The 13,365-nt window shown below is 36.5% G+C and overlaps 1 protein-coding gene across 7 annotated transcripts in view; it reads right to left on the bottom strand.

Annotated features, from left to right (window-relative positions):
• DPYD (dihydropyrimidine dehydrogenase) overlaps positions 1-13,365 on the bottom strand; it is a 353,872-nt gene that overhangs the window by 326,762 nt on the left and 13,745 nt on the right. For all 7 annotated transcript variants that reach the window (XM_032117760.1, XM_032117761.1, XM_032117755.1 and 4 more), the window contains exon 2: positions 5,800-5,910. In XM_032117760.1, coding sequence (XP_031973651.1) covers positions 5,800-5,910 — 111 coding nt within the window. The remainder of the gene's footprint in view (positions 1-5,799; positions 5,911-13,365) is intronic.

The raw sequence follows: 13,365 nt of genomic DNA, 5'->3' as shown, positions 1-13,365 counted from the left end.
GCCTCTATAGAAGAGGAATCATCCAAATCAAATATGAGGAACACCAAACCTGAGGAACTCTGAACAGAAGCAGTTAAAAGGTTAGAGGTGGTTTTGCACAGCACTCCAGAAGAGTACTAAGAAAGCATTTGGCACAACTTGCCATCACCCAGTATTTACAATTTAATACACAGAAAACATGCATAAAACCACTAATTTGTTGCAGCCAGGCAAGTTAGAAGCTATTGAGATATTCTAATGAAAACACCTTAAGACATTGCAACTAATATAAAACATAAAATTCAAGGAAATTCATAATATGCATTTCTTAGAGCAAGTATAAGCGATATATATAAACATGTAAACCACTTTATTCCAGTGGAAGGGTTATAAATGCCAGCATATGCTATCGATAGGAGAAAATGCAGAGTAATTAGTTAATCTAAAAAATGCATGAGTAGGAATTTGACTGCTAAATGATTAAACTGGTACATTTTAAAATGTGTATTAATATTTAATTATTGACACTATGAGAAAAGAGAAAATCTCTTGATGTTACTTCTCAGCTCTTTCTGATACTCAGTAACACATGTATTATTCATATGAAGAGTTTGTGCATATACAGTCAATCACTAGTTAAATATAAGAATCATTCTCAAATTCCCTAATCACCTCAATAGATCCTAACGCAATATTTTCCACATTTGGGAATCAGAGCGTTTTATTTAAGAAATCAGTCTGGCCATGATGAATACAGCGCAGCTCGAGCAGACATCAGTTCAAAGAATCAGATGTCAAAGTGCTCCCTCTAATGTCCCTTAATCATCACACCAATTAGTGGTTGAATAGTGATGTGATTAAAAAGACTGCTGCTATCCTATACCTATTCAGACTAGTAGAATTCTACATATGTTCTACCAATTAATGTTTGAATAGAGCAGCGATTAGAGAGACATCTGCCATTGTATACCCATTCAGGAAAGAGCTAAACTTGCATATTCATATGCAATGAAGACAAAAATAAATATTTGCAAAGGTAAACTATACATTTAGATTATAAATATAATTGAGTTGATTTCCTTTAATGAGTGTTCTCTATTTTACAATATTTGGGATTATTTTTTATTTATAAATATAGAATCTTTCATCAATACATGTCTAGAAATGGACAAATTATTCACTGAAAAAGCATTTATTCATTAAAGTTCCTGATTTCAGGCCTTGGGTGTACTGGGTTTCATATCTACTTGTCTGCAATTTGCACTATTTCTGCTTCAAACCATCAGTTATTTGTGAAATGCTAACTGGATTATTCTGTAAGCATGATACATGATTAGGGACAAAAATCATGTGAACGTTTTCCACCTCACTGGAAGGCAACACTTAAGAGCAACAAACTGATTATAGCTGAGAAAGGATCATCTTGTTTACAGATTTTTCTATGCAAGCTTGGACATTTGTATGTCAAGAGGTACTTACACACCTTTTTTTTAATAATTCCTTCTTACAGATGTTTTTATATAGCAGTTACAGCCACAGGACATTTTAGCAAGCTCTTTTTACTACTGTTTTAAGTCCTCTGAATGTAAAGAGCAACATGAGCTGTTATGTCTTGCAATGAGTTGCAGATCTCACTCTCCATCATTAACACAAAGCAATCGGGTAGTTGCACTTAAAGTCGTACAGAAAAAGACAAGGTGAATAATTTGGTTTTCTCTAATGGCTGGAAAGAACTATAGTACAGTTAAAGCCTTTTTCCCAAAGCGATGCCTCTACCAAAAAGAAGGAAAAAAAAATTAAACAAACAAACAAACAGGTGAGCATCAAAATTTCATGGAAGAGAGGCTCTTTTTGCACAATGCTGATCAGGCTTAGCACACGTAAGGACAAAGAACAATGCTACCACTGCCAGAAAATCAATACTATTATAGGCTATGGCAATTAGCTACAAACCAATTTAAACTCCATTTCCTTTTCACCTTCTTGTCTTGTTGAAATACTTCCAGCATTTCCATCTGGAGCAAATGTTACATTTATTTCTAAATGCAGAAACTGAAGAAAGTCTGAATACATAGGTGGATCTATATCAACTTCTCACCTATCCTTAGTAGGTAACTACAAGATTTCATTACCAAAAAGAAGGCTGGACTAAAATATCGCACTGAATTCTCCAGCGACAAGTCAATTTATAAAACCTGTGGAGGTGAATTTCATTTAAATTAAAAACCTGCACATGTACAAGGTAAAAGCGCAACTCATCCCATAATGCTTACAAACCCTATTCATAAAGCATGGGAATCAGTGTGCTGGGTGCAATGCAAATGCACACATCTGCCCCTCTAGTTTGTGACCTAAATGTAGGCAAGCATAAAATACACAGAGAAATGGAATTATAAAGAGTTGGATACCACAAATAAATACATTATTCCAAAGTCTAAACAATCCTGAACTACTTAGGAAAGCCCTGAAATCAAAGCAAATCAGTTTCACAGTTCACCCCTTTGTTTTTGTTTTATCTGTAAATTGATGACTTAATGTGACCTAAATTTTGCACCCTTCTTTAACGTTTACTATTAGAACAGCCATTTCAAAACTCTTCTACTTTTAATTTTTTCTGGACAACAGAAATCTTTGTTCCCCCAGATAACTATAGGCATCTGTTTATACCCCTTTTCAGCATGACTCATAAGAAACAAGAGTGCTTAATGCTTAGGTCTAATGCTGTTACTGAGTGTGACACAGCAATAAGGAGTTTTCCTACTCTGATACATATCTCTGAGTTAAAATTTCTGAAGGAAAGCTGACTAATCTTGCACCTACTGCTGTATCATTTTTACAGCAACGTTTGGTTGCTAAGATAGCACTCACTGAAAGCATAACTGAACCTTCCTTTAGGAGAATACTTGTCCAATGCTGAGGAAAGATACTGACATTCAGTTTCCACTTCAGAACTCATTAAATGGGCAACCCAAAGTGTCTCAGAGCAGGCTAGGAGTTAAAATTTCACTTGTGTAATTATTCTGAAGAAATATGTAAGTCTGCCATCTGGAAGTGTATTAGACATTACAAAGTCACTGTGTGCATGCCTCAGCAGATGCAGCTTTTGTTCAGAGTTTTGAGGGCTGTTAATTTAATTAGTTTTGTATTTTCATACTCCCACCTTCCTTTCAACAGTAGTTCTGCAAAGACAGCATCAGAACAGCTTTAAAAGAATCTAAAGCTAGAAGCCAAATTCAGATTTTAAGGAAATGGAAACAAATAAAGTTCGTATGGACTTCAAATGGAGCTTGATCTATTCATTAGCAGGCCTAAACATTATCACCAGCGGCTCTTTAGACCAAAACAGAAAATTTTGCTCAATGAATCCTTTCCTACATTAGCTTTCTTAATTTAAGGAGGCTAGGAAAGGATTCTACCATCTTGTTTTATTTTTTTATCAAAACCATTCAACAACAATGATCTGGAGAATGTAAAATGTCTCTTATTTTTTACTAATGTCTTTTATGTAATGGGAGACCAGACAAATATTTGAATTTTTTTTATTTTTTCAGGGCTTTTTCTGCTATAGTAAGCTGTGTAGCAAATCTTACACAGTAAAAGTAAGCTACTATCTCTGAGTGAAGAAAGGTTTGTCAGTTTTAAAAACTAGGACCACTACCCATCTAAAAATAAGGACTATCCCTTTACAGTTCCTTCTAGCACTTTACATTTCTTGTAATAGCTTTCAAACTCAATTATGTGATGTTTCTACTAAATAATACATAATATGCAGTACAAGAACTACGTGTGATGAAGGTAGTTATATCTGCCCGTGTACACATTTGTTTCTTTCTAACCTTTAATCCTGTAAACTGTACCACATGAGCAGACCCCTGTCAGGGCAGGGTCCTAGTAACTGCGCAGATCTCCCAGCAGTATTGCAGAACTATAAAGCCAAGTTGTTTATTAGATTGTAAGCCTATGACAAAACATCATCCTGCAATATTTGGCAATATTCAGAATTTCTTTCAACTGAAAATCCTGACAAGGCACGCAAGCTAGCAATGAACCCAAATCAGTGGTGTTTGCACAGCCCAAGAAGCTCAGACCTTAGGGATCCAGGAATATTTGAGACAACATGAGGTACATACAGCTAACAGCAGGAACACAGGAAGAGTTTCTAGAAAACTATGCACTTTAAAAATCAACAGCAAATATCAAACACTTTATGAATAAACTGAATACAAAAACCAAACAAGGCTGACATGGAGAACAGCTCAGGGATAACAGAGTGATTTAGAAGCCTAGATGCTTTAGAAAATCTGTGTTAATACACCCATTAATAAAATATTTCTATGTTACAGTTTAACTAACTAGGATAATTTACAGTGGAACATGTAATCAGGTTACCACACAGATGCCCAGCTGCCCTGCTGCATGGATACCTGAGCTTCCTAACAGTTTCTGAAAACAGAGGCGTTTACAGCCCGGTATTGATTTCAGGTCACCTGAAAACACAACAGTGTAAACTGCAGCTGCCCGGAAGCCGCTTGCTAAGTGGCCCAACATTCTGTGCTGCAGCAACAGACAGTTGTGGGCAATATCTGCATCAGACATCCCAAAATAATCATCCAAGCTCACAAACAGAGGGTTTTCACATACGTAAGTTTCTAGTTCATACGTTATCTGAGCCAATAAATACAAGAAAATAGGAATATTAGCTCTAGCAAGAAAGAGATTCTTACAATCAATACTATAAAACAGGAAACTGTACTAAGAGCATTGCTGAAATGCTAAGGATATCCTGGGTTGGTCCTCCCAGCAAGTATTTGTTGCTCATACTGGATTTCATGATTTTAAGAAACTGAGGAACTTTGTGGCATTTTTGGTTGGGTTTGTGTTTTGTTGGGTTTTGCATGACATATTTTTAGTTACAAACAAAATCAACTTCCTATCTGAATTTTCCTGTGTAGTGGGAGAAGGTGTTTTGACAACACTATGAAAAGACACCAATATCATTATACCCATATGGGAAATAGTACTCTACCTAAAAGATTTCTGAATTTAGAGGATTATGTAAGACAACCTGAAGGAAGACAGTAAAAACACTACAAACCTTCTAATCAGATGAGAGATCAAAGAGACAAAAAGCATCTGATAGGATTAGTCAAATATCACACTGAGACTAGGAATTCAAATACCTAGAGAGAAAATGATGATATCTAATGGCAGAAATACTGAAGAGTATATACAGTTTACAGAAAAAAAAAATTTATCCTAAGATCAACTATTTCCTGAAAAATACAACACACAATATTTAAAATCCCGAGTCATGTTTTAATCTAAGCATTATATATTTATTCATATATAAAATAGGTACATACAATAGGCTCCCCTATTTCTGTAGCAAAATAAAATTAGCTTTAAAAGTCTCAGAAAGGATAGTGAATGCTGCTCTGCCCAGTGTCACTCTTGGAATACAGAAAGAAAAGGAGAGAGCAGCAGAAGAGGCTGCCCAGGAAAATCAAAGGGCTCTGCGTGGCTCGGGATGTGATACGAGAGGGAGGTCAGACTCCATAACAAAAGGCACAAAAGTTGCATCAAACACTTACTAAAATCACCAAAAATTAAAAAAGTATGGAATGCAATTGGTTCTGAAAAATAAACAGCTCATCACAAAGTAACTTTGTATCTACAGGAACAAACTAGAAGCCAAATGTGGCTACTAAATAACACAAGAAACTCCAATTGATTTCTCACACAGCTGTGATTTCAGCCTCAATGATTGTTCCAGATGCGATGATAAACATGTTCCAGATGCAATGATAAATGTGCACTTACTGAACAGTTTTTGTCAGAATTCCTTTTCCATTGCTTCTTGACTTGTTTCTTTGCTGCAGTTGAGTGAAGAGTTGCATGTGTTTGTTTTCGGGGATTTAAAGCCAGAATGTTCTGTAGAAAGAGAACAAAAGATATTAAAATATAGATTAAAATTTCCATAAAGGTTCAAAGGCTCTTAGATCACACTTTACACACTTATTTACAGTGCTATGTAAAACTAAATGCAATTACTCAACATTACAGCCCAACTTCATACAAATTTCTTTTGATTCGTATTGTCCACACCACTTAGATAATGAATATTTAAAGACCTTTCTAGGATTACTAGAAAACAGAATTATATTTAGCAGCTCTAATAATGGTTTCCATTCCCAGATATTTTTTATGTACAGCATATAGAAACACATAATTCTGCTTCATTATATCACGCCAAGTAACACTTGTAGAACAAAACAAGCAAAAATATTTTTAAACATCTGGGTTACTTCTGAATGTTTCATCACTTCAGTATGAACCCCAACTTCCTCGGCATAATAATCTCCTTCTAAGCCTAGTGAGCTGATAAGTTAACTGCTTTATCTTTTATTTGCAAGGACACAAACAAATCTCAAGAATATAGCTATACTTTTAAGTCATAGTGGTGGTCCAACAACACAGGCAGAATTTTGCGATGTCTTTCACTATCCTAGTGTAACTTAACAAATTAAATCTGATTTTTGGAACCAAAACTCTTTTTCAAATCAGACAAGTGACAGATTTCTATAGCAAAAGTGACCTCGTTTATTTCAAGGGATGAGTGTGAAAGGCATTCAAGAGACAGACCCAGACTCAGGTCTGTGATGGAGAACAAACACAGGCACATTGCTGGTTGTAACTTCTGGAACTGGTTTGCAAGTTTACCTATAAAAAACCTTGGCTTTAGCATTACATGTCTCCACTGTGGTGAGTAGTGTGTGTTTATTCTATTACTATATGTCAAAGATGTGCGAGACTGACTTACAGAAACATGAGGAGTGTGATGGAGTTATGAATATTATATTGTGATTCTTCCCAATTTTAAAAATCTGCTTCGGAGGGTGATAATGATGACATAGTCATCTCTTGTATTAAGATTTTATTGTACTGATTATGGGGACTTCTTATTTTAAATGTGAAGGAGTCACTTTCTATTCAACTATTTAATGCTTTACTCTGAACTGATTGGTAATCCGATTTTCCCCAGAAAACCAGAAACCTCACCCCTTTGAAAATTCTACCTGCAAACAACAACATAGCCTGACACTGTAACTTCCAGATTGCCTGAAGCACAAAGAGATGAAAAGTGGGCTACAGCATTCAAAACTGTATAGACTATTTAGCAGCCTACATGCTGCTGATTTTCAGAAAGAGTTACAGGGTGTTATTGGATGTGCCTCTGCAATTCCAGCAGCAAAGACTCTGCTCCAGTTCAGGGTGTTCCCCAGATGAGTACCTCAAGCAAGATGTGGCAACCAAATGCATTCAGTGGTGGTTTATGCCAATTTATTTTGCCCTTAATTAAAACAGAGCAGGGACATCCACATAAGGGATATCTCAGCAGATACTTGAATTTCTCAGGATGATCAAACTCAACTGTCAGAGCATTAGCTGACTGTTGAGTACCCAAATTACCCAAGCTGGGCAGTAGGTTCTGAATCACATACAAACTTCAGCAAAATTTTGTCTACTCTCTTTTGTAATTGCTTAATGCTTGGCCATGAATATTATAATTATTTTAGCAAACTGAAATGAATTGCAAATTTCTAGCAATAAACTGTAACAGATGTACTCCACTGGGTACAGCACCAGTTGGTTTAAAACATGGAACAAATGGTGGGGCAAGCCAAGGACGGAAGAATCCCCATATGTTTGCTCCTGTTGGAATTCTGGAGCAGGAGCATGGCTCCAAGTGCAACAGTTGCAAAAACCCAAAAGGACTACGTAGCACAGCATGTCCCAGAATTAAATCTGAAATAAAATTGGCACAGAAAATACTAAACCACATATACAATATAAAAACTGCTTGTATTTCCACTACCTAAATAATATACTACCTGCCCAAATCTTGGATTACTGACCAAAGTTGTTGCTCTAGCTAGAGGTCCCTGGTGTTTCAGAACAACTCAGAAGTTAACTGCTTAAGTGGGAAAATAATGCAAATGTTCTTGGGTCAGTTGAACTGTCAGAAATTAAATTAGTGAGGGTGTTTTCTTCCTATTCATTTCAGTTCCCTGGTTGGCTTTTCACAGCTTATGGCTAGTCAGTCATTTAGTAAATTTAACTAAAAATTCAGATGGGTCAGCCACTAAGTGCAAAATTAATAAGGAAGTTCTAGAGTTAGTATTGCAAATAACAATGAATACACACAACTAAAAAATAAACAACTTGGACATGAAAGAAAGGAAACCTGAGACCTCCAATCTCTCAAACACACTGGTCATCTGAGCAGGGGGAAAGTTCATTGGTGAGGAGAATTATTTGGGCTTGTGTGAATCATATGCTCGTGTGAATCATATGCTTATTCTGCTACATAAGTTCTCATTCTTGTCATATGAGCTGTTGCTTGATCTCTCCAGATATTGAAAGGGCAAGACTTAAGTTCCCCAGCAGAGGATACAGGTACATAACACACGTCTTTTCAAAGTACTATGAACTTTGGATTTCACATTAAGATGCTATTTGTATAGTAATGCAGAACCTATGAATTATATCTTTACAGTTTTACAGAAATGGCCCCATTTATTTCATTAATAGTAGATATAACTCCAATATCATTAATGGCTGCAAATCAGAATATAAGGATGCTGTACTTCAGTGGAAGTCTATTGTGGTACTCTGTTGATGAAGAAAGAGATGGGGCTGTGAGTAAGGACATAGAAGTGGACTGAGCCCATGCTGAGTTTGTGACGTGTGACACAGAAGCACAACATGCACAGTCAAGTTAAACTTGCAGCTTTGCACAGCACTGATGATTATGGGCACCACCAATGTATTACACCTTCTTTCACTATTTCCACAGATTAATTTGAAGACTTCACTTTGGGAGAAAAGCCAAGTAGCCCATCTCTGTGGAACACAACTCAAATATATTTTGCAGATGACTCCCTCAAATATAATTACCTTAAGGAATTCCTTTAATAATAACCCATGACAATGACTTCTTTCAGGTCTTTTAAAAGACAACAATTATTATAAGCTACAAAATACAGAAGAATGGTTCAATTTCTGAATACATCCTCTTCTAGAAAGGAACATATTTGTTATGTCTAATAGATATTGATTTAGGTTGCAAGAATCCTAAAATGCAATAAACTACTCATATGTAATGTACATTGAGAATGACTAGCATGTATAAGTCGTAGCTACAGTTTTTAAATTTTGAGAATTTAGTGATAGATGGTTATGTTGATCTGTGCCAACAGCAACATAGCTTCTGAGATTAAACTTACCATAAGCTATTCACTAGATGTTTATTGCTTAGCTTCTCCTTTAAATGGTACGATTAAGAAATCTACAGAAAAAATACTAGCTCTAATTTTCACTATCATCTATTAATAAAAAGGCTGTAAAAGTTTTAAAACAGCATGTTATATCACAGTGAGTAATTTATCAGGAATTTGATTTAATATTACTCCAAGTAAGTGATTTCAAAGCAGTCATCCAGGATGGGATACACTCTCCGGTTGGGAGTCCTGTCTCTGATACAGCACTTTCAGGTAAATCAAGACAGGTTTGGCACATGCTCTGCAATGATGCAACATAAACTTCTAAAGACATTTAATTTCATTTTTAATTTCATTAAAAGTGTCACTTTTTATTCTCATCTCATAAAGCCACTCTTCTCCTGAAATCGGAAGAAGCTATTTCAATTAAATCTGATTCTTAATTAAATGCATGTTCAGCAAAATAAAATATAAAAGTTATGGAAGCACTATGCTCATTGAGAATGCGCCAAAGCCACTGGGGACAGAGGAGCAGGCAGAGAGGGGATGTTATTAAGAAAAAGGTACAATTTAATTCATAGGTGAGACTGCAGTAACTTCAAGACAGTCATCAAAAAGTCCTACGAGTCTAGCAGCATCTTTCTAATTATGTGACATTAATTCAAATTTTGAAAGCTTTTCTTTAAAGCACTATGTTGTGAAATCTTTGGCTTTTCTTTTTTCTCCTCAAAAGTAACAACCTTATCAAGGTGTCCTGCTTATGTGGACTTTACCTCTCATTCAAAACAATAAATTTGGAAAAATTCAATAGTTAAAGATTACTCTTCTTCTGGAGAGCCTCTTACTGAAACCAATGAGTTGCACAAGGAGTATTTAGTCCTTAGTAATCCTCATATTTGTTACTGCTCATTCGAAGCCGGAATAAGGATCAGAAAATCTATCTTCAGGCTCTGCCACAGGTTGCGATATCAAAACTGTATAAACTTCTTGAAAAGACAAAGTAAGTATTTGCTTGTTTCATGGATTCTGTCCACTTCCTGTAGCTTGTTGGGGAAGCTTCCTATGAACCGCCCCAAAACACCTGCTGAAGTTCACCACAGACAAATGTGCACACTGTCACAGTGAAGCTGTGGAAAATGCAACAGTTCACTGTTGCAGACTGTGATTGTGGGCATAAAACAAGGTCCCACGTGTCAGTCTTTGTTTTAGCATACAGCTCATTTCCCTAGTCCAGCCTCTGCAATACACAGGCTATATCCTGATTTAATCCAGTTGCTTCACAGAGCCTCCTCAGCTAAAAACTTTTATATATATCAATTAAAATTCCGGAGTAGGCCAGGCATGCTAGGGAATGCATGCAGAGAGCAATTTAACCCACCCCATTCCATTAATCTACCCAATTTCCTTAAAAGGAGCTGTAATCTCCCTCACAGCAAGTAACATTAAATGTATTGCAAGATACATACGTTCACCAAGTGAACATAATGAGAACATATTTATTTTTTCTAAGAATAATGAGCATATTAAACAATTAATTTCAAAGCTATGCAAGTGTTAATTCACTGACAGAAACAAATACCTGGGGCTTTTCCACTAATATTTTCTAGTATATCTGAATATGAAACTAATTTTATAATTGCTATTCAGTCAAAGGCTAAAGAATTCAAAAGTATTTGTTTTCATGAGATTAGATGACCCCACAATAAGGAACTGTGTTGAAAAATCACATCAGTGAAGAAGATGACCAAGGTGTGAACTCCTATTAATATCTAATTTGAATTGCCTAATTCACATTTTGCTTCTCACATATACTCTACTTCTTGGAAAGCTGCATGAGGTACTGACAGTCAGATGCAGGACTTTACATGCCATGTAAAGTCCCCATTATACATGAAAGTTTCATTGCCCAATCAGAAAGTTCTAGTCATAGGAGAGTTTGTGACACCAGAAGATAAACACGAGATTTCGAAAAGTATCTATGGTGTCATGTCTTCCTGAAGCTAGCTCTGTGTTATTTTCCATTATTGAAAGAATATAGGACAATGTTGTGAATCTCTCCCACATGCTTATTTATGACTGACTATCCCACAAATTGACAGTTGTGTCAAATATGTATTTCGTTACTGAAGATCAGAACTGATGAGAACCTTTACAAACAATTTATGTAACTTGGATGATAATGTCTCTTAGGAATTCATGAATTCATGCAAAAATTTCAAAACGGTGAAAAGACCATGCTTTCACAGTAGTTCAGGCCTGGTTTAATTGTGAAGCAACAAAAGCCAGAGAAAGCTTGATGAAATGTGAAATGAGTGGAAACACCAAGGGAAGAATGTGGTCAGCCTTTGGAAAATCCAAGGGAAACCCCCAAGGAATTATTTTTGTATATTACCAGATATGCTTTCTGTTACTGAGACAAATGGCTGCACACATGAGCAAAGTCACAAGCAGACTGTGAACATAGTTTATTCCAATACATCACAGTGTGACAAGGTGCAACCCTCCCATCTCTTTCAGTAACAATAAATTCTCCAGGTGGCCCTCTGCTCCTGCCTGAGCCCTTTATACTATTATTAGCTACAAACCAGTCCTCAAGGTCCAGCGAGTTGGAAGATGGGGCTCCAGTACTTTGAAGAGACAACCAGCCTATGAACCAGTGCCAGAAGAGCAGCAGCACTGCAGCCTTCTGTGAGACAGGGATGGAGAAGCCAACCTGCTCAAGGACTGAGGCCTGACCCTGAATCCTGGTATCCATATGGGCAGGGGGAGCTCAAACCCAGCTGGAAAAGTCCCAGCTTTTAATCACAAGACAAATTTCTTCTTCAAGCCACACAAGCTCATGGTTTCAAAAAGGAGCAAGAACTAAGGCCAGTGGACGATCTAGTGATAAGCATATGCTACCTGTGTGCTGCCAGGTCACTGCCTTTAGCATAGCACTTAAGTGCTGTATCTTCATTTTTACATTTCCACATAGCTTTAAATTCCCCCCTAAGACAAACTGCTGATAGCAGAACAAAGACCTTTCTGGTTCCTTGCACTCCTTGCATAGCCCCTAGTAGAGTAAGCCCCTAGAGAGAGTAAGACAATTTACCCTGTGACACCCTCACAGTGTACCAGTATCCTAAAGGTGTAGTCCTCAATCCATTACTAGATACTTAAGGAATGGGATTTTCAATTTTACCACTACAGAATTTCTTGGTCCTCAGATTTTCCTGCAATATGTAAATACTATGTCTTAACAAAATGAGCAGTTTTCTAAACCACTCCCACAAAAGTCGGGAAAGTCTTAGTTATGAATATGTCTATGTTAACAAAAGTGTGTTATACCTCATGCACTTCCCGTTACATAAACTAAGTTAATGCATTACACATTAACAAAGTAGCAAAATTATACAACCCTAAGCATGGTTTACATAATACTGCTGTTACCTTAACTGTCAGATTTAGAGCTTGATTTCTCTAACTCAGCAATGCATTTGTGCTAGGTATTACTGTAAATTCTAAAAGGTTTATTAAAATGAAACCCAAAAAATGTTACTTGTTTCCCATAGATACCAACCACTCTCCTCTATGGGAAGAGCTCTGGGTGGTAAATTACGCTCATGGAAACTCTGCATGCTACCTCCTTGACACAACTAATCTCTACAGAAGTGCCTTGACCCTCACAGGGAAAACTAAAGCGAATACTCACCCTCCAGGCTTTACTTAAATATCCAAGTAGTACCAGTATCAGTGAATTATTCATGCATTTAACACAAGCATATATACATCAAAACCATACAGCCTAAAGCAGGCTCAAACTGCACCATACCACAGGATCAGTTCTGAGGCTTCTCCAGGGACACCCCACTCTGTGATAAGATCATGCTTTCACACTATAAACAATACACCACATCCAAAAATATTAGCCTTTGCACAGCAAATTCAGAGAAGATGTAGCTGAGCACAGCTCTGGCTGATGTACTCAGAGTTGAATTAACTATATATATATTCATTTGGTTGGATAACACATTTCTTAATTTACAGCCTTTAAAAGTAGGTTTTAAAATTTTGTGCAGCTATCTCATTCTACACATACAGTTAACATTTTAGTAATTTTTCTCCC

This window comes from Corvus moneduloides, chromosome 9 (assembly GCF_009650955.1).
Source record: "Corvus moneduloides isolate bCorMon1 chromosome 9, bCorMon1.pri, whole genome shotgun sequence".
Classification (NCBI taxonomy): Eukaryota; Metazoa; Chordata; class Aves; order Passeriformes; family Corvidae; genus Corvus; species Corvus moneduloides.
Note: the sequence above shows the minus strand (reverse complement) of the source record. Positions and strands in the feature narration are given on the sequence as shown.